Genomic DNA, 18,453 nt, shown 5'->3' on the forward strand with positions numbered 1-18,453 from the left:
TGAGGGGTAACCATGGAAACCAGATGCAGGGCGTGATTATTTGCCTCTGACCTGGCAAAGTGTTGGGTTTGACAAAAGAAGCTTAATAGAAACACTCAAATTGACCCTTCTCATCACTTGCCTGCCTCGAACTCAATCAGGGCCTCATTATTATCAGCGTGGTGCGAGCAAAGGCAGCCACGATGGTAGTTTTTCATAATCACTCCTTGAGCCAAATGCAATTTGCAATTTGTGGTATTGTACTATGAAACAATGATGCATTAGAACGAACAGACCAAGAATTAAGAGCATGGCAGTGCCGGAGAACCCAGAGAAGGAGGGAGAGAGAGAGAGAGAGAGAGAGAGAGAGAGAGAGAGAGAGAGAGAGAGAGCCTCAGAATCACACCAAGTGGACGTGAAGGGTGTTGTTGCCAAAGGGAGCCTTTAGAAGGATTGGAATCCTGCCTTGTTTTTCTATGTCTAAGTATACAGGAAAGTGTGTGTGTGTGTGTGTGTGTGTGTGTGTGTGTGTGTGTACTTTATTATCATAAAGTTTGGTATACTCGGAGGAGAAACAAAGTGTAATTTGCATATCATTTGCATTCAGATGGTAGAGGTTATGGGGTCAGCGCGTCTTAATTACTGGTATGGGATGATATATATAAAAGAATAAGGTGTAACAAGCCTTATAAACACCTGATGTGGAGCAGCAATTACTACTGCTTGGCCTCTTTTTACAAGGAGTCCTAGAGACCACGTCCTGTGTTTTGAGCTGACGGCTGGGCTCCAGCTTTGTGACCAGTGTAAATCTCACCGGAACCTGTATGAGGTCACCTACAATGTTTGAGTTATTGGTGCATTTGTTTCATGTCTGAAAGGTTCGCCTTCTGTGCCTCATCTCCACTTATACCTTTATGTATTTACCCCTGCTTTTATGTAACGTATGTATGTGCATTTGTGTGGTGTGTGTGTGTGTGTGTGTGTGTGTGTGTGTGTGTGTGTATGCATGTGTGCATGTTTCCTCAAGATATTTTATTCTCAGGTCAGAGTTGATCCTGTGCTGACTTCCCAGCGGTTTCTGAAGCATCAGGTACACACGTACATGGATGTATCCCGCTTACAGAGGCTGTGACAGGCTGGTTACATGGAAGCTGTCTTTTGCCTTTAAAGGAAAGTCACTTCTCTTTCTCTGCATGCCAAGCAGCTCACATTTAGTTTATTAAACCAATCAGACCAGGGCTGATGAGAACTGTACACAATCAGAAATAATGGCTCCGGAGTTTGTGAATTCGCCGGTAAAGAGCACCCCCGCGACACTCCATCACTGGGGAGCCACACCCATCTGACAAAGGCTCTGTCAAGTTGTCTCCCCTGCCTTTTCTCTCAGCCTCACTCCTCATTGCTGTTGATTGCCGGTGCCTTTTCACCTTCCAATAGAAGCTTTCTGCTTTCCATAATCAGCCCCCCCTTCCCTGGCCTCCCCCCTCCATTTCCACAATCCACTGCTGAGCAAATCAGCCACTTTCGTGGTAGTGCGATTTTTCAAAATGTCACAAAACCGCACAATCACGACAAGAGGGACAGATTACAAATGACCCCCCCCCTTCCTTTCTCTCTTTTAAAGCAGGACTGAGCTACAGGAAGTATAGGTGGAGACCATGAATGTTGTGTCTCCCATGAACTTCTGCTCCTCGATTCTTGAAGTCGTTCCCTCTAACCCCAGGGCTGAACTCTGATAAGCCTTTGACAGTATTTGCATATGCCAGACTGAACTTTTAACATTTGGCCCGCCATTGAAAGTAGAAATGCTGGCAACGCCCTTTGAGTGGCTGCGTGCAGTTTTTATAATCCTCTTTAGTACGTAGGGCCAGTTCTTGACCTGGCCTTCAGACTCTTGGTCTTCATAGACAAGTTCTATTAGGGACCCCTATCCCATAGTTCACAGCGCTATCAACAGTACAGGATCATCACATGGGAAGTCTGTGTGATACTAGTGAATATAAGTGTCTTATGCGTGTTAGTGTGTGCATGTGTGTGTAAGCAGATGTCTACTGTAGTCACTTTCTGGTTTATGAGATAAAGTCTCTCACTGGGATTAAGGCTTAGCAATATTGCTAAAATGACAAGCTAGCCATCCATGGTACTAGTCCCATTCTGTCTCCTCAGCACTGGGATTAGAGTTGCACACCAGGGTGTGAGGAGGCTGGCCTTGAACTCAGGCCATCATGCTTGCCCAGGAAGCCATTTACCTGTGAAGCTGTCTTCCCAGCCTTCTCTCATGCACTTAAACAAGGAACAAACTGGTTGTCTGCGCTGTCTTGGGTTCCTCAGGCATCAGGGGTTGGGGCTGGGGTGAGAGAGCATTGGGTGATACTATTCTCCTGCTGTCAGTAGAATCCCCAGGGCTCCCTGCTCAGGGTCTCTCCCGTGGGAACAATAAATAGCACTTCCACAAGTTGACGCAGGAACCATTCAGATAAATACGACACACGAACTCGGTGAATTCCAGTTGGATATAATTACATAATCAAATGAGCACCATCAGGAGCTAATTGTGTGTCTACTTAGGAAGTGCACACAGTGGGCTGTGAACAGAAGCTAGAATTTTATTTCCTCTGGGGAGTGTTCAGGTTCAGACTCACGGAGATATCTTAAACTAGCCATGAGATCGTCTCTCTCTAGCCCCAGCCTGCATGGGACTTTGAGCAGTTCCTGAGCCTCAGTTTCTTTCTCTGTCGAGCGATGTCTAGACTAGGAGACGAATCTTTTAATTTCTGAAAACCTATAAATACCTGTCTGCAGTGAATGCAGAAGACAGTCTACAGAGTTTTGTTTTATTTTGTAGTTTTCTTCATATAAAATCTAGAGTGGTTGGGATTTTGAAAAAAAAAATTTACAGTTGTGTTCAAGACTACAGGAGCATTTTAGTCTCACTTTTCTCATTACTGTGATGAAACCCCTGGTGAAGGCAGTTTATGGAAGGAAGAGTTTATTGTGGTTCACAGTCCATGGTGGCAGGACTGGGAGGTGGCTTGTCTATCACATTCCCAAGCATTTCCCCTCCAAACCCCACTGAAGTGGCAAATTAAAGGAAGCTGATGCATCTGGAATGTAGAAACATACATGAATAGCACCAGAATCAACCGGAAATGGTTTGCTAGAGCAACTTAGGGCATCGGCCATTCTAGAGCAATGATAATGGGAGATGGTATTTTGTTTTGACTGGGTAAACATGCTCTGTATCCCATGGAACTAGGCTGGGGCTGCATTTTAGTGTCTGTAGTCTTCTGGGTTACCGGGCAGCTGATATAGCTCAAGGGTCTTCCTGTCGGTTGGCAGCATTCTCACCAAAGACAGCACACATTGCTGGCTTGCAGCCATCAAAGGTAAAGGAAGGCTCTAGAAAGGAGAAATGACTTCTCAGTCAGAGGAAGTGATAAAATGACTCATACTGGGTCAAAGGTCGAGATGGTGAGCAGGATACAGGACCACGACTTCCTAATGGGCCAGGTTGGTCGTGCTGGTCCTGGATGCTGAGGTCTAATAAGTAAAAGACACAGTTAAAGACCTCTTCTACAGCTGCACAGAGTCATTTATTCTACACTACATATTTCCTGAGGTAAATAGTCAGACATGTATCATGGCAAAACTCCTCCCGAGTCACAGGGCCCTAGTAATTAGCAGTGAGAAATACCGAATGTCAATGACACCTCACTTGGCTTATTTGAAGAAAATATAATTTTGAAGCTCATTCTTCAAAGACTAGGAAATAATTGGCTCTAGAGATCCTGTTTTTATATATGGCAGCCGTTTTTACGAGTTTCTTTTAATCATATTACGTTTTAAAACACTATTTGGGTGGGGGTGGGGCTTTTGTCACAACCAGTGAGTGTTTTTATTTTACCCAGAACACTGTGTTATCATTCAGCATGCTTTTTCTGAAGACTTTCTAAATTCAGTAGCAGTAGAACTATCATGGTTTAAATGGCAAGCTATTTCATCGGTATTTATACCACCTTACCAAAAAGTGAGGGGGATCATTTAACAGCAAGGAGAACTTAGGCATTAATCATTAGTGGTGGTTCTTTCTGCACAGAGATGGATGGCTGTTGGCTGTTGGTACATCCATTTGGGGTCCTTTTACTTGCTTCGAGATGTTCCGCTCATGACCAAAGGGGTGCCTTCCCCAACCTCTCTCCCACAGTCAACTCTCAGGTGGCCTGGCTTCTGTCATGGATCTCTCAGATCCATTGTACATTTGGTCTGAGATGGGCGTGACACTGGAGAGTGGACATTTGTCAGTCATCCATCCTTGCTTGTGAAGAAGAATATAAATGCCACCAAGTTTTTCCAAGGTGTCGGTTTAATGGTAGAATGTTCGTGTGGCACACACAGGGCCCAGGTTCGAAAGCACACCTAGATCAATAAATCTCAGTTTTTCCCAATAGGAAAACAGACTTAGTTACATGATCTCCTCAGTGGGAGTGACCTGAATCGCCATGACAACTGTGTGTCACTTGAGGACATTTGCAAACTGAAAACAAGACAACTGTCATCACTTACCTTTATAGCTTTCTAATTATAAGCAAGCACAATATGTTAATATTTAGTTGAACTTGAACTTGTGAGTGTGTGTGTGAGTGAGTGTGTGTGTGTGTGAGTGTGAGTGTGTGTGTATGTGTGCATACACGCATGTGTGATGGTCAAAGAACAACCTTAGATATCATTCCCTAGAGGAATCTCTGTCTACTTTTTTTTAAATGATAGTCTCTTCTTGGGGCTTGAGGCTCAAAGATTAGGCTAGGCTCCCCAACCAGAAAGCCCCAGTAATCTACCAATCCAGCACTGTATACCTCCTCATATGGCCTTTATACATAGGTATTAGGAATTGAACTCAGTCCTTCATTCTTGCTAGACAAGTACTTTACCAACTAAGCCTTCCCTTTCACAACTCCTGAGCAGACTTTTCTGGAAACTCCTTTTTATACCCAGCTGCAGCTGACTTATGCAATATTTGGGATGACTTGAGACACTCGGCTTGTCTAGCCTCGTGCTGTCTTCTGGGGTCTTGGCTGTGAGTATCTCTCACTCCTCAGCCACAGACAGTCCCCCTCCCTCGTGTGTGTGTGTGTGTGTGTGTGTGTGTGTGTGTGTGTGTGTGTGACTGGATAGATAAGAGTTCCACTTTCCAGGTGATAGACTGAATTTTGGAATAACAATGATTTTCTGTCATGCCCCTATCGTCCCCATCTGCAAATCCCAGTTTCTCTGTGTACTGCCTTCTCTGTACCGAAACACGCCTGACTTATGCCACAGTGTCTGACAGTCTCCTCCTTTAGGATTCAGCTTCTTACAGTGTAACCATTACTCTTGGATTGGTGGCCCTTGTAGTTCTTCAAAGAAAACCATCGTACCTTGCCTCCGGGCCCTTGTGGTAGTTCTTCCCTTGCGTTCTGTTTTATACTGAGACACGTTGTATGCATGCCGGGAGAGCCTCTTACTCATGAAGCTAAGGATGGCCTTGAACTCTGACCCTTCTGCCAATACCTCCAGGCACTGCTGGGATTACAGGTGCGTGACACCATGCTTAGTCTATGGGGCATTGGGGATGGAGCCCGGGGCACAATAGTCAAGCATTTGACCAACGTGAGTCCCAGCCTCAGCCTGTATTGCTGACGCTTCCCAGCATGGCTCACTGATGTGTGCTCAATGCCATCTTCTTGGGAAGCCATCTTTAATTCATTGTGAGCTCCCTTGCCCAGCTCATCCTGCTGCTACATAAACACGGGCTAGAGAAGAGACTCCATGGTGTCATGGTGATACAATGTGTTGTTTCCTGCTCTCCGTGTAGATACGTCAGCTCCCTGGGATGCGTGTTTTTATATTTGTCGTTTGGTTCATTCATTCTATAAAACTTAACTTTATAATGCTTTACTCCCAGTCTGTGTGTGTGTGTGTGTGTGTGTGTGTGTGTGTGTGTGTGTGTGTGTGTATGCATGCTTTTATATAGGCATATCTGTGTGTTTTACATATATAGCTTTAAAGTCCCAGTACATATTTTACCCCTCTGAAAAGTGGGCAGGTAATAGATTTAATCGATTTCAAAAACCTGTTTTTCTCCTTCCCTTCCTGCCCTTTCCAGTTGTATTTACTATCTAGTTTCTAAACAAGATCAAATGTCCCAGACAGATTGGCTTTATAGAAGTAACTTGTAGCTAGTTTTGCTTATTTTCTCACATTGGAATATATAATTTTAAGTGAAAGTGGTGACAATATATGAGGTTTTTCTGGCATAATATTGTGATGATGATTTCCTAGTTTTTAAACCTTTTTGGCAAACACAGTGTATCTTAATTACTGTCTGAGGTTTGTCCTGGATACTTCATGTGCGGCCGAGTGTTTGAAATGAGATTTATCCTAATAAGAAATGACCTGTGTCACTAGCCAACCCGTGACATGAGACCTTTTTCTCTTATCTGTCAGCTGTGCAAATATGCCTTTGCTCTTTTCTTTCTGATGTGCATTTGACGTCAACTGCATTCCTGGCTCCTCTCCCAGCCGGCAGCATTACAGAGGGAATCATAAACGCCTTCTCTGTCATCACCTGAGAAACTCCCCTGATCTAGGTAAAACCTGGTCCTTGGCTTTGATACAGAAAAGAATTTCAGAACAAGCTGGCGTGAAGTAGTGTTGGAATTTATTAATAAGCAGGAAGGTACTCAGGGAAAGAATATGGCACACCTAAGAGGCTGTGTATAGACTTCTTAGCAGTCAGGGTTCATTGAGAGATACTTTAAAAAAGGATTTTAAGCATCGTGGGTCACAGGGACTAAGAGAAGGAGAGTTGCTCAGGGAAAGAATTAAGACATACCCGAGTGTGGGTAGGGGGTCCAACAGGGACAGTTCCCCTTCAAGTGTCCCAGTGGTCACTATATACAAAATTGTTGGAGACTCTGGGAATTTTGCTGCTCACGGGATATCTTAGGAATCCTCTCCTCCTCTAACTCTGTTTGCTCTTTAATAACTGAGACTGTAGGGTGTCTGCAGAGGTGATGGTGCTGTTACTGCAATCTGTTAAGACTGTGGGGGGTGTAGGATAGGCCCTGTCACTGTGTTGGGGTTTGGGGTGAGAATCCTGAAAAATGGCAGCTTTGTAGCTGGAAAGGGAGAACGGCCTTAAGGAAATGTTTTTTATGCTCAATTCTTGATTCTCCACTGATTAAAGGCTTCAACCATGCTGGGATGAAGAGTTTTCCTTCCCATGCCCGTGATTTCCCCTCTTTCTGTCCTGTGTCACCTTTCCAGATAGAAGGACTCAGTCACACACACCCTTCTCCTATGAATGAGCATTTCTTTGTGCAAGTGTATGCACAAAGCGTGTGCCTGCGGTTTCTTGTCTGAGAAGACAGCTGGTGACTTGACAGTCCTTGTGCATGGATCTGATTGGAGACATGGAAGGCGAGCATCACAGGGCACGTGGGCTTTTTATAGAGGAAAATAGCAGCAGGGAAAGGAGTCCCACACGAGGCTGGAACGTCTGTGATATGTTGGATGCCAGCATAGACTAGCGTGACATTTTCTTAAAGAGCCACGGGGCTGGCATCCGTCTTCAGCAGTGCACAGACCAAGGCCAGATCACATGCCCACCCCTTGCATTTGGTTTTGATCAGGTGTGGGTTTCTAAGTCAAAGGCGTCCTCCTCCTGCCATGGCTTGATGGGCCGAGGAGACCGTTTGGTGAAGATTCCCCAAAATCTTTCAGTTTAATAAGCTTCAGTCTAGCAGCATGAATTAAACTTTGCAAATATCTGTCGGTTCCTAACCATGATGAATGTCCCCAATAAGCCTTCTCGGTGAAAATAAAGAAGAGTCATTGCTTACGGAGAGGTCGTTAGCTAGATGATTTTGGATTTTCAGTCTTTAGTGCAACAAGGATGTCCCTCTGTAAAGATTTTTTTTCCTTTCTGGTTATCTGAATGAAGTGTTCAGCTCAGCATTCTGCACTTTTATTATTTGCCTGTTTCATGGGATCAACTGCAACCCTGTCTTCTGTTGCTTTGAGACAGAATCTCTTATTGTTCTGGCTGACCTTGAACTCTTTCTGTAGATAAGGATGATCTTGAACTTCTGATCCGCTTGTCTCTTTGGGTGTAGGGTACTGGGGATAAAACCCAGGGTTTCGAGCATGCCGGGTAAGCACTATACCAACTGGGTCACTCCTCAGCCCTCAGAAGAATAACCTGGTTTGCCTTGATCATTTTGTTTTGCTTTTTCAAACAACAATATAGATACTGAGGGAGGGGGAAGTGGCCTTCCCAAAGGTTTTGCCTGGAACATTCTAATTAAAGTTTAATATAGGTTTCTCTAATTGAAGCCGAGATGCTCAGAAGACGTCTGAGCAGAATTGTGAGGATCTCTCTCTCTCTCTCTCTCTCTCTCTCTCTCTCCCTCTCTCTCTCTCTCTCTCTCTCTGTGTGTGTGTGTGTGTGTGTGTGTGTGTGTGTGTGTGTGCACATATATGTGTTCGAGGAGGACAACTCACTTTGTATATATTGACAAGGTAGAATTTCTCATTACCAACAGGTTTGGCAAACATCGAAAAAGATGACAAGATGGAAAAAATGGGTCGAATAAAATCCAGGACTCTTCACCTCAGAAGAGGACAGGGAGCAGATGAAGGAGGAACAGGAGAGGTAAGTCTCAAAGGTATCAGGCCCCGCCCTGCAGAGAGTTCGGCCCTCACCCATGGCTGCCCGTCTACCACCTTTTAACTTAAATGGAAAGAGTTTGCACTCAGCTGTAGTATCTGTCATGACTGCGAGAATAATGTAATACAAAGGAAGTTGTTTAAAAAGAAAAGCAGAGACTTTTTTTTTGTTCATTTGAACCTAGGTGAATTTTAATGGTTTCAGTTGAGACTTTTTACACAGTGGCGGGGGAGTGCATTAATGCTGAACTTATTTATTTATGGAGTTTGCTGTGTGTGTGCCCGAGCACAGTGTGTGCATCTATACCTATCCGTGGGGAAGGTGCATCTGTGTGGAAACCAGGTGTCTTCCTTTGTGGCTCTACATTGTTCCATATGTTTTGTTTTTATCTTTTTGAGAAAAAGATCTCTCACTGCATCTAGAGCTGACCAGCAAACCCCAGGGAACTCCTGTCTCCACACCCAGAGAACCCTGTTTCTATGGCTCCAGCATTGGGATTATAGGCATATACATCGATCCTTCTAGCTTACATTTCCTTTCCTGAGCGCCTAAGCCACGTGCCCAATGCTTATAGATAATTTGCTTTTCAAAATTTGAAGTTCAAGTGGGTTTCTGTGGTTCTGAGTGCCTCTCCTGGTGGGGTGTCCAGTTGCTTCCAGTCTGCCTCTGAGAGGGCAAGGCAAAGTCTAGAATAGGTGGGGTCCACAATCTGCCTCTTCCTTCTGAGACATCAGATGTCCCTGATAGCCATCTAGACCGAGGAGGGTGAAGCAGAGTTAAGACATATAAAGTCCACAGGGCTCTGATCTGGCTGGGAATACTGGAAGTGTTACAGCTCTTAGAAAAGGAATAAAGAGGTTCAGGCGGCCAGTACAAGGCAGGTGGCTGGAATCCTGACTGAGACCACGGTCTTGTAGGAAGTCAGTGTTCTGATGTGAGCCTCTGCAAGCAATAGGAACCTGGTCAGGCAGGTCAAGGTCCAACAATGATTGCTTCAGGGAGAGATCCACCCCCAAAGTGTTAGAGGTCAATAAAAGCAGCCACGCTCAGAGGATCCTTGGTGAAATAACTTGTGTGCTTTATCCCATGTGGAGGGGAACTATATTATGAACCTTGGGGAATAGGGTGGGATTTGGGTGGTGGGGGTAAATACATTCTATTGACTGAGGCTACGATGCCGATAATACTCTATTTGCATGGAGAAGAGTTCCAGCTGCTGTGCTACATGACTGCCCATGATCACCTAGCTGGGGGTCGTGGTTACATGTCCCAGAGCAAGGGTGGAGACAGAAGTTAGTTCTACTCCTACCATCTCAAATGCTGAGATTTCCAGGGTCTGCACACGCTCCACCTCACCAGTCCCTGCCCATTCCTCTGGTGGCATGATCCACACCCCCCAGGTTTCATTTTGTCTGCATCTTGTACAGCACCTTTGAGCACAGGTGTGTGTTTGCAATTGTAGAGATGGGGTATCTCGCACAAGGGGTGAGTAAGAGAAATAGAGTATCCTCTGCAGTCTGAGGATGCTTCTGGTTTTAATAGTGCAATTCTGGGGATTGACCTGAGAGTCTCATACTCATCTCGAAAGCTCCCTCTCTCTAAGCTATGCCCCAGTCCAATGGCTTCCTTTATACAAATTTGCTTGGCGTGTTTTTTCATTCACCTTTCTCTGGAAATGTTTGCATTTTGGATAGAGAGGTTATCCTAGTCCCCGACTTTCTAGGCTGTAAAAGATAGACATGGTGGGGAATAGAGAAAGTAAAACAGAGTTTGAAAACATGATACAAATTTGCGCTTCTATCACTATTTTTATTTACTTTTTACCTATTTACTTATTTATCTCATTTAATTGTACAAGTGGAGCCTAGGGGCTCACACATGTTAGACATTCTACCATGGAGCTATTCCCTCAGCCCCAGATTTTCCTGTGAACTCTTCCTACTGTGCTGGGACTTCTTACAATTTTTGCACATCTATCTTAGCAGGGCTTCTGTTTTTGTCTTCTTTTAAACTTTTTATTAGTAGTGTTAATTATACAGATAGGAGGCGTCCTTGTGTTGTTATAATGTGTGCACCTCTGATGTACTGTGGTCGTCCCAACGGTCTCTTGAAACTCCTTGCTCTACCCGCTTCCTCTTCTCTAATGGTCTCCATCACTTACGCATTAAAAGAGTTTCTCCTAAACACAGAACAGAGCAGGTTAGAGAACAGACTTAGTCACTCAGAGAGTGATAGAAAGAATGTTCTGCCTCCATGCATGAAAACTGGCCAACGCTGCAAACTCTTTATACTCCAGACATAGCTGCTTCTCAGTTAGGTTGCTTCTGTACTTCCCCGCAGAACTGTATCAACGTTTCCAAAGACGCTTTCATAACACACAGTTGAATGTGTCCAGCTAAACAACGAGCTTCACGTCTCAGCTTCATTTATATTGATCATTCGCCCAAAGCACAGTTCATTTTATTTTTTTTTTACTTTGGTTTTTAATCTGTCTCTGTGCCTCTGATGATTCAGAGCCCTCAGTTGGCCGTAGTAAATTTACAGTGTATGTGGGCTTGGAGCAAAAAGTGACTGGCTTACAAAAAAATATCGATTGCACTTGGAGTTTGAACAATCCATGGCTCTTTATACTTTAGTACTTTTAAAAAGTATGTTTTATATGAATCTTGGGTTGTATAATAAAATGAGTAGTAAACTACAGTTATGGCCATACACTGGGTATTTGATACTTATAATGGCGCTAAGTCACAACGTGTCCTTGGTGTTTTGATGGCTCTAAGTCACACTGTGTCCTTGGTGCTTTGATGGAGCTAAGTCACAATGTGTCCTTGGTGCTATGATGGAGCTAAGTCACAATGTGTCCTTGGTGCTTTGATGGAGCTAAGTCACAATGTGTCCTTGGTTCTATGATGGAGCTAAGTCACAATGTGTCCTTGTTGCTTTGATGGCGCTAAGTCACAATGTATCTTTGGTGCCATGATGGAGCTAAGTCACCCTGTGTCCTTGGTGCTTTGATGGAACTAAGTCACACTTCATGTTTGGTACTTGGATGGGGTGCCAAGTCCCACTGTATGCTTGGTGCTTGTGATGTGTGCTAAGCCTTCTTTTACCCATTTCCCCCTCTTTGCTGTTTTTGACGTTGACAACAACTCTGCTTCGAGAAGGGATACTGTAACTTCCTTGGGAAAATATGATCAGAAGAGTAGTCAAAAGCTAACAGCACAGAGCATCCTCCCATAGCCTCACCCACTCTCTCTGTGAACTAGGAGTAAAGCACTTCTTCCATAACATTATTTTACGCTGGGGCTATTTGAGTTCCAGAATTTTCAGCCAATTCTACATAAAATATGAAATCTGAGATTCCTTCATAAATGAGTTGTGACACGTCCCCCAAACCAAGATATTTCCTTGCCTTTGTGCATTCATGAAGCCCATTACTAAAGAAGTAACTATTGGAGGATGGAGAGAAAAACATCTATGTTGTTTAAATGTTATCGCTAAAAGGCTGGTCTGTTCTGATGTTGGACATAAACTCTGTTCTTCTGAGCCTGGGCTTTGCTTTAATGGGTTTCATTCCTGCACATATCTTGCCCGGCCACCCATACAGTAACCGGAATGCTGTCCTGTAGCTTTATTTTAATTTTTCCATCAGTGTAGGTTTTATTTGGGGAATTTCAGCAAAACTGATGTTTTTAGAGAAGGTGCAGAGCCAGACTTCTGAAACTGTCCGTTGGAGCAAATGAGACAGAAACAGCATTGGATCCTAAGATCTTCTTTTGGCATCTTCAAAAAACCAGCAACTGCATACTGTGAAGCAGCCGAAATGTTTTCAAGTTGTTTTCTGTTGCACTGACCTTAATGTATTCTATTTCTGTAAATAGTAACCACACGTTTATGTGCATGTTCATGTGTGTGGTACTCTAGATAAACCTTGGGGCTTTTTGCATGCTAAGAAAGCCCTCTACCACTGAACCACAATCCCACCACTAAATGAATGAATGAATGAATGAATGAATGAATGAATGAATAAATAATGAATAAATAATATCATTAAAGGTTGTTGGACCAGGTGACTCATACCTATAATTCCATTGGAAGATTTCTGCAATGAATAGCTCAAGCCCCTCTGCCTGCCCTACTGGAAATGGGGACTAGATATGTGTTCAATTGACAGAGTGCTTACCTGGTACACAAAACCCTGGCTTTGATCCTCGGAGCTGCACAAACCATGAATAGTGGTGCACGCCTGTAATCCCAGCACTCTGGAGGTAGAGGCAAGAGGAGCAGATGTTCAAGGTTATCCTTCATCTCTAGCTACATAGCTAGTTCAAGACTAGCTGGGGCTACATAAGACCTTGTCTCAAATAAATAAATAAGTCCTGGGGGATGTGTCTCTAGAGATCGAGAGTGTACCTCAGTGGTAGAGTATGTGCTTAGCATGAATGAAATCTTTGAATTCCTAGCATCAAAAGAATTAACTGATTATTTAATTGATCCAAGGCTAATGGCCAATTTATGTTTCTTAACGCCTTCTTAATTTTTTTTTTTTAAATTGTATCATGCAGGCAGACTTGGTAGTTCAGGTATTTGATCCCAATTATTCTGAAGAGCAAGGCAATTCAAGCCTTGCTTAGAGTGAGTTCAAGGACAGCCTGGACAACTTAATAAAATGCTATCCCAAAGGAACAAATAAAAACTTGGCCAGGGATATAGCTCCTTGGTAAAGTACCTGTCTAGCATGCTTTAGGCTGGAGGGTCAAACCCCACCCTCTCCCTGACTGATTCCTTGTACCAAATCCTCCTGTTTGGGAAGTAGGGCCCTTTTGTATGTAGCAGAGAGATTGCAACACCGTAGACATTGTGCTGGTGATTCCTTGTAGCTACTCTGGATAAATAAAGACTGTGCTCAGTCACAAACATATTCTCTTCCTGTTTCTCTACCGCAATTAGTGCTAAAAGCCATTTATTGTAGAAAGCACAAATACTATTGAATAGAAACATTACAAGAACAGAAATCTTGTGTGCTTTGTTCCTAACCACTCATCATCCATTTTAATTAGAGAAAGGGGTGGTGGGCATTGTGACAGATTCTGGGATGGAAATCATTAATTGGCGTCAATTGGAAGAGAGACAGTTAGCAAGAATTCAGTGACAGCAGGGACAGCATTTACCTCAGCACTTTATTTAGTGTATTACATTTTTAGTATATTTTTGCTATGCAGGTTCAGTGCAATTTTATTGTAATGGAAAGAGAATCTCTCCCCAGCCATCCCCACCCCCGCTAAAAGAAAGGTGTGAATATTCGTTTGAAGAGAATAAATCAAAATAAGTTCTTCTTTTCCTTCAAACTCTGATTTAAAGTTTTAGGTTTTTTTTGTTTTGTTTTGTTTTTTTTTAATTTTTCCCTTCGAACTTAAATAACGGGGAACAGTGTGGGATTTTTTTTCACGGGTGTCAGCTGATGTAGCTATAGTTGCCTGCGTTGATTTAAAGTTCCAGCAATTGCAAGCTGGAAGGGTGAGCAGAGAGGCAGGAGACAAGAGAGGTTTGCTTGTCCCTCTCTGCATTTGGAGGCACCAGTTGCCATCATTGTTGCTGAAGGCTAGCCCGAGACAAATGGGACGGATAGGGCTGAACAAAACCTAACTGTTCAGAAACATGAATAACCCCTACGTCTCAGAGCTAATTTGTGACCTCAGGGTCCCAATAAAAGAATAGAGGGGTATTCTTTATAGTAGTGACCATCTGGAACCATTAGGGGCTCAGCTGCAAGATAATGGCTTTTTTTTTTTTTAGTTTCCTAAAGAAACCATGATATTCTTGTTTGGACATAGAAAATATTTTTCCCCTGAGCTAAATATTTTTTTTCTCTACCAAGAATGAATAGATATAACATGCAGATATAAGCTAGGAATGTCGCAAAGTCCCTTCCCATGAATAAGTTTGGTGGTAAACAAGACTTCAAGGGTGAATTTTAAAAGTTAACTAGGAGAGTCACTTGATTTGTTTTTTGGCTTTTGGTTTTTTTGTTTTGTTTTGTTTTTGTTGTGTTTTTTGAGTTTGTCTTTTGTCTTTATTTGGCAGGCTTTTGTCACACAGGTCCTCAGGCTGGCTAGACTGGATTTCTCTGGGGAGTTGAAGATGTCCTTAGACTTGTGATCCTTCTCCCTCTATTTCTGAATGCTGTGGTTACAGGTGTCCAGCATCACACTCTCCTTATGAGGTTCTGGGATTAGGACCCAGTATGTTTTAAACTCGGGGCAAGCACTCTACCAACTTAGCTTCACCTCCAGACCACTTATTCTTTTTAAAATTTGATTTTGCTTGTAAAGTGCCTCCAAATCTCTGTCTCTGTCTCTCTGACTCTATCTCTCTGTCTCTGTCTCTCTGTATCTCTCTGTCTCTCTGTCTCTGTCTCTCTCTCTCCCTCTCCCCAACTCCCCTCATGCACACAAATTTGTTTCTGATGTTTTAAAAATCATCACCTCCCCAGTGCCATTTGCATAAGGAGCCTCCTTGGCATTAATTCCCAGAACAGGCTTGGAGATAAACATCAGGGTCACTGACCAAATCCTTTACCTTCTGTCACCATAGTCCACATGTAGGTGTGCGGACATCCTTAACACTGGGGTTTTGTCATCAGCATGACCTGTGAGGGTGGAAAGGAACTTTGGGGCTAAAATGCACAGGTGACAACAGTCTGATCATGGTGAGTAACTTTGCACATTGGAGCATAGATGGGGCAAATCACTATGTTTCCATGGGACTGGTGGTGATCAGTTACAGGATACAAAGTTGAATAAAGGACAAAAGTAGTTGAAACAAGTTTCACAAATAGTATCGCATGCTGATTCAAAAAATAAATAAATAACCAAAAAGTACCTTCTGTGAAGCTGGCCTCTTTCAAAGTGTTGCCTGAGGCTGGGAGATGGGTAAACTTCTTGCCATGCAAGTATGAAAACCAGAGTTTGGTCCCCAGTTCTACATGCCTGAAATCTCAGTGCTGCAGAAACAAGCACTGCTGCTGGAAACAAGAAGATTGCAGGCACTCACTGGATAGCTTAATCTAGCTGAATTGGTGAGCTGCAGGTTCAGTGACCAATCCCATCTCAAAAAACAAGGTGGAGAACAATCAAGGAGGGCACCTGACTAGCTCACCTCTGACCTTGTGCACACCCACAGGAACACACCATCCTCTCACACACATAGAAAGGAAAATGGCCCCCAACTGAATGTTAATTTCTATGTAGTTTGGAAAGAACATTCCAGTCCAGGCCCATTAGCAGTGTACAGAGAATGATAAGCAGGAAGGCCAAGGTGGTCTTCAGATGCAGGACTCCTGGGGAGTCCATGCTGTGTGCCTTTCCTGAGAGTTTCTCTAAGTGCTGGGTTTTCCCACTCTCAGCGAACTGAGGGTCGTGCCCAGTTGTATAATGGCTTAAGCCATTCTTCTTAAAATTTGAAGGCTCTTGATGCACAGCTTTCAACCTAGTGTTTATATTTGTTTTTTTTTCCTTTCTTTTTCTTTGTAATCCCTACCAAAATCTCATCAGATTCCCAAACTTACGTGAGGCTCAGCATGGCAGAGCTGGATTTGCCACCTCCCCTGCTCGGGAGACCAAGCCAGGAGCATTGCCAGTGCAGGGTCTGCCTGGACCTTTTAGCAAGTCCCTATCTGAAATTTGTGACAGGGTAAGGGATGGTTTGGGAAATGGTTTAGTCATGAAGCACTTGCCTAGCATGTGTGGGACCCTGGATTCCATGCCAGCACCATGAGAGAGAGGCTGACTTATGCAAATGCTCAGGACCTCAGGCTATGGCCTTTGATGAGATGATCATCTTACAGTGACCAGATGTGACATAATAGCAAAGTGGCTGTTAGCTGCGTAATAACTGAGTTTGGATTAATAGTCTGTTGAGTTGAAGAAATGTCTCATCTCTTTCTTCCTGATAGTTGTTGAGCTTTTTTCCCCTTTTTGTTTTGTTTAGTTGTCGTCGTGGTCTTCTTCTTCTTCTTCTTCTTCTTCTTCTTCTTCTTCTTCTTCTTCTTCTTCTTCTTCTTCTTCTTCTTCTTCTTCTTCTTCTTCTTCTTCTTCTTCTTCTCCTCCTTCTCCTCCTCCTTCTCCTCCTCATCCTCTTCTTCTCCTCCTCATTCTTCTTCCTCCTCCTCCTCCTCCTCCTTCTCCTTCTCCTCTTCCTCCTCCTCCTCCTTCCTTTTGGTTGAACCTGAGTTGAGGAAAACACAGAATGATGTGAAAAATAAAATTGTCTCTCAACTATGAAGCATTTTCATTTTGCATGTCCAGTAATAACCGATTTTTATAATAATGTCCTTGACTATCGTAATTGCTCTTAAGTACAAGGGAATGTAATAAAAACCTGCTCTTTGCTTTACTAAATTGACATTAGAATTCATATCACTGTTTCTCTTGTGGATATTCTGTGGGAACCGTGTTATTAGAATCTAGGGCCTTCCCCAGAGATGTCTAACTTTCCAGCATGTTCCATCTCCAAGAAGGTCCTGTTCTGACTTGGAGATTAAGGTTTTTCTGGGGTGTTTGGGGACTGAAAGTATCTTGGAAAGGTTGAGCTGATGTCCTGCCAAATGTCAAGTGCTGCCCTTTTTAGAGGACCTTCCCAAAAAATGCTGAGCCAGGCACATTAAATCCTTCCATCTTCTAGCTGCAGATAAAAAGAACCAGGCCAATAAGGTGGCTCAGGCTGGAAACCCTTATTGCACAAATCCATGCATATGAACTAGACCCCCAGAACCCATAATGGAGAGAAAGAACTAACTACTTGTTGTCCTCCCACCTCTTCCTGTCTATGCATGTGTGTGCATGAGTACACAGACACACACAAACACACACACACACACACACACACACGCACACACACATGCACACACATACACACAAATTATAGGCAAGGATCTCTGTATGAGGAAAGCCATGCGTTTCTGGTGGTTTTTTTCTCAGATTAGGTGACCTTAATTTTACACATTCTAGCCATTTTCCTGCAAGTTTTGTTATTTTGTTTTCCTTTAGAGCTGAGCAGTATTCCACCTTATATATGTAATGGATGGTCATTATCTGTAGGGCTATTGTGGGACCCAGCATCCTCCTGCTACAGGGCTCAGGCTGCTCAGGGAGGCAGGATGCAGGAAGTTGACTGCACTTACCCCAAGCTGCCACCAGGCTGTGGGAAGCCGCAGGACACTGCTCAGGGATGGGGAAGCACAATCTGAAGTGTGGGACAGCCTGAGCTGGCACAGGGGTCCCCGGGCCTACCAGGAGGCCGGAACTGTCCAGTTCTCAGGCTCCTGGGCCTCCAGGCATTCCTAGAGTGCTGCTGCAGAAGAGCTAGGAACGAAATTAGGTATTAGCCCTTTGTCTGAGGTTTAGCTATGAAGATTTCCCCCCTTCTTGTGGTCTGTCTGTGTGCTCTGCTGATAGTTTCCTTTGCTGTACAGAAACTTGTAGTTTCACATAACCTCATCTGTTGACACACAGGGGCATTTCATGAGCTATTTGAACTTCCAGTAGCAATGATTTAGACTGTGTGGGTCTGTTGGAGGGACAGACCATAGACCTCCAACATTATTGTATTAGGAATCTGCAGTCTGAAGTAGGATTCTCCTTGTATCAGTCGCTTGTTTGGTTGCTGCCATAAAATACCAAGGAAAAGAATCTGAAGGAGGAAGACATCTTGGTGGGAAGACTGGAGCGTGAGGCTGCTGGTCACATCCAGGTGACATCACATCCAGG

The 18,453-nt window shown here is 43.7% G+C and overlaps 1 protein-coding gene across 1 annotated transcript in view; it reads left to right on the forward strand.

Moving 5' to 3' along the window:
* Pard3 (par-3 family cell polarity regulator) overlaps nucleotides 1–18,453 on the forward strand; it is a 546,246-nt gene that overhangs the window by 388,805 nt on the left and 138,988 nt on the right. The window contains 3 exon segments of the mRNA XM_032887697.1: nucleotides 8,562–8,577; nucleotides 8,579–8,622; nucleotides 8,624–8,671. Of these exon segments, the coding sequence (XP_032743588.1) occupies nucleotides 8,562–8,577; nucleotides 8,579–8,622; nucleotides 8,624–8,671 (108 nt within the window).

This window comes from Rattus rattus, chromosome 17 (assembly GCF_011064425.1).
Source record: "Rattus rattus isolate New Zealand chromosome 17, Rrattus_CSIRO_v1, whole genome shotgun sequence".
NCBI lineage: Eukaryota > Metazoa > Chordata > Mammalia > Rodentia > Muridae > Rattus > Rattus rattus.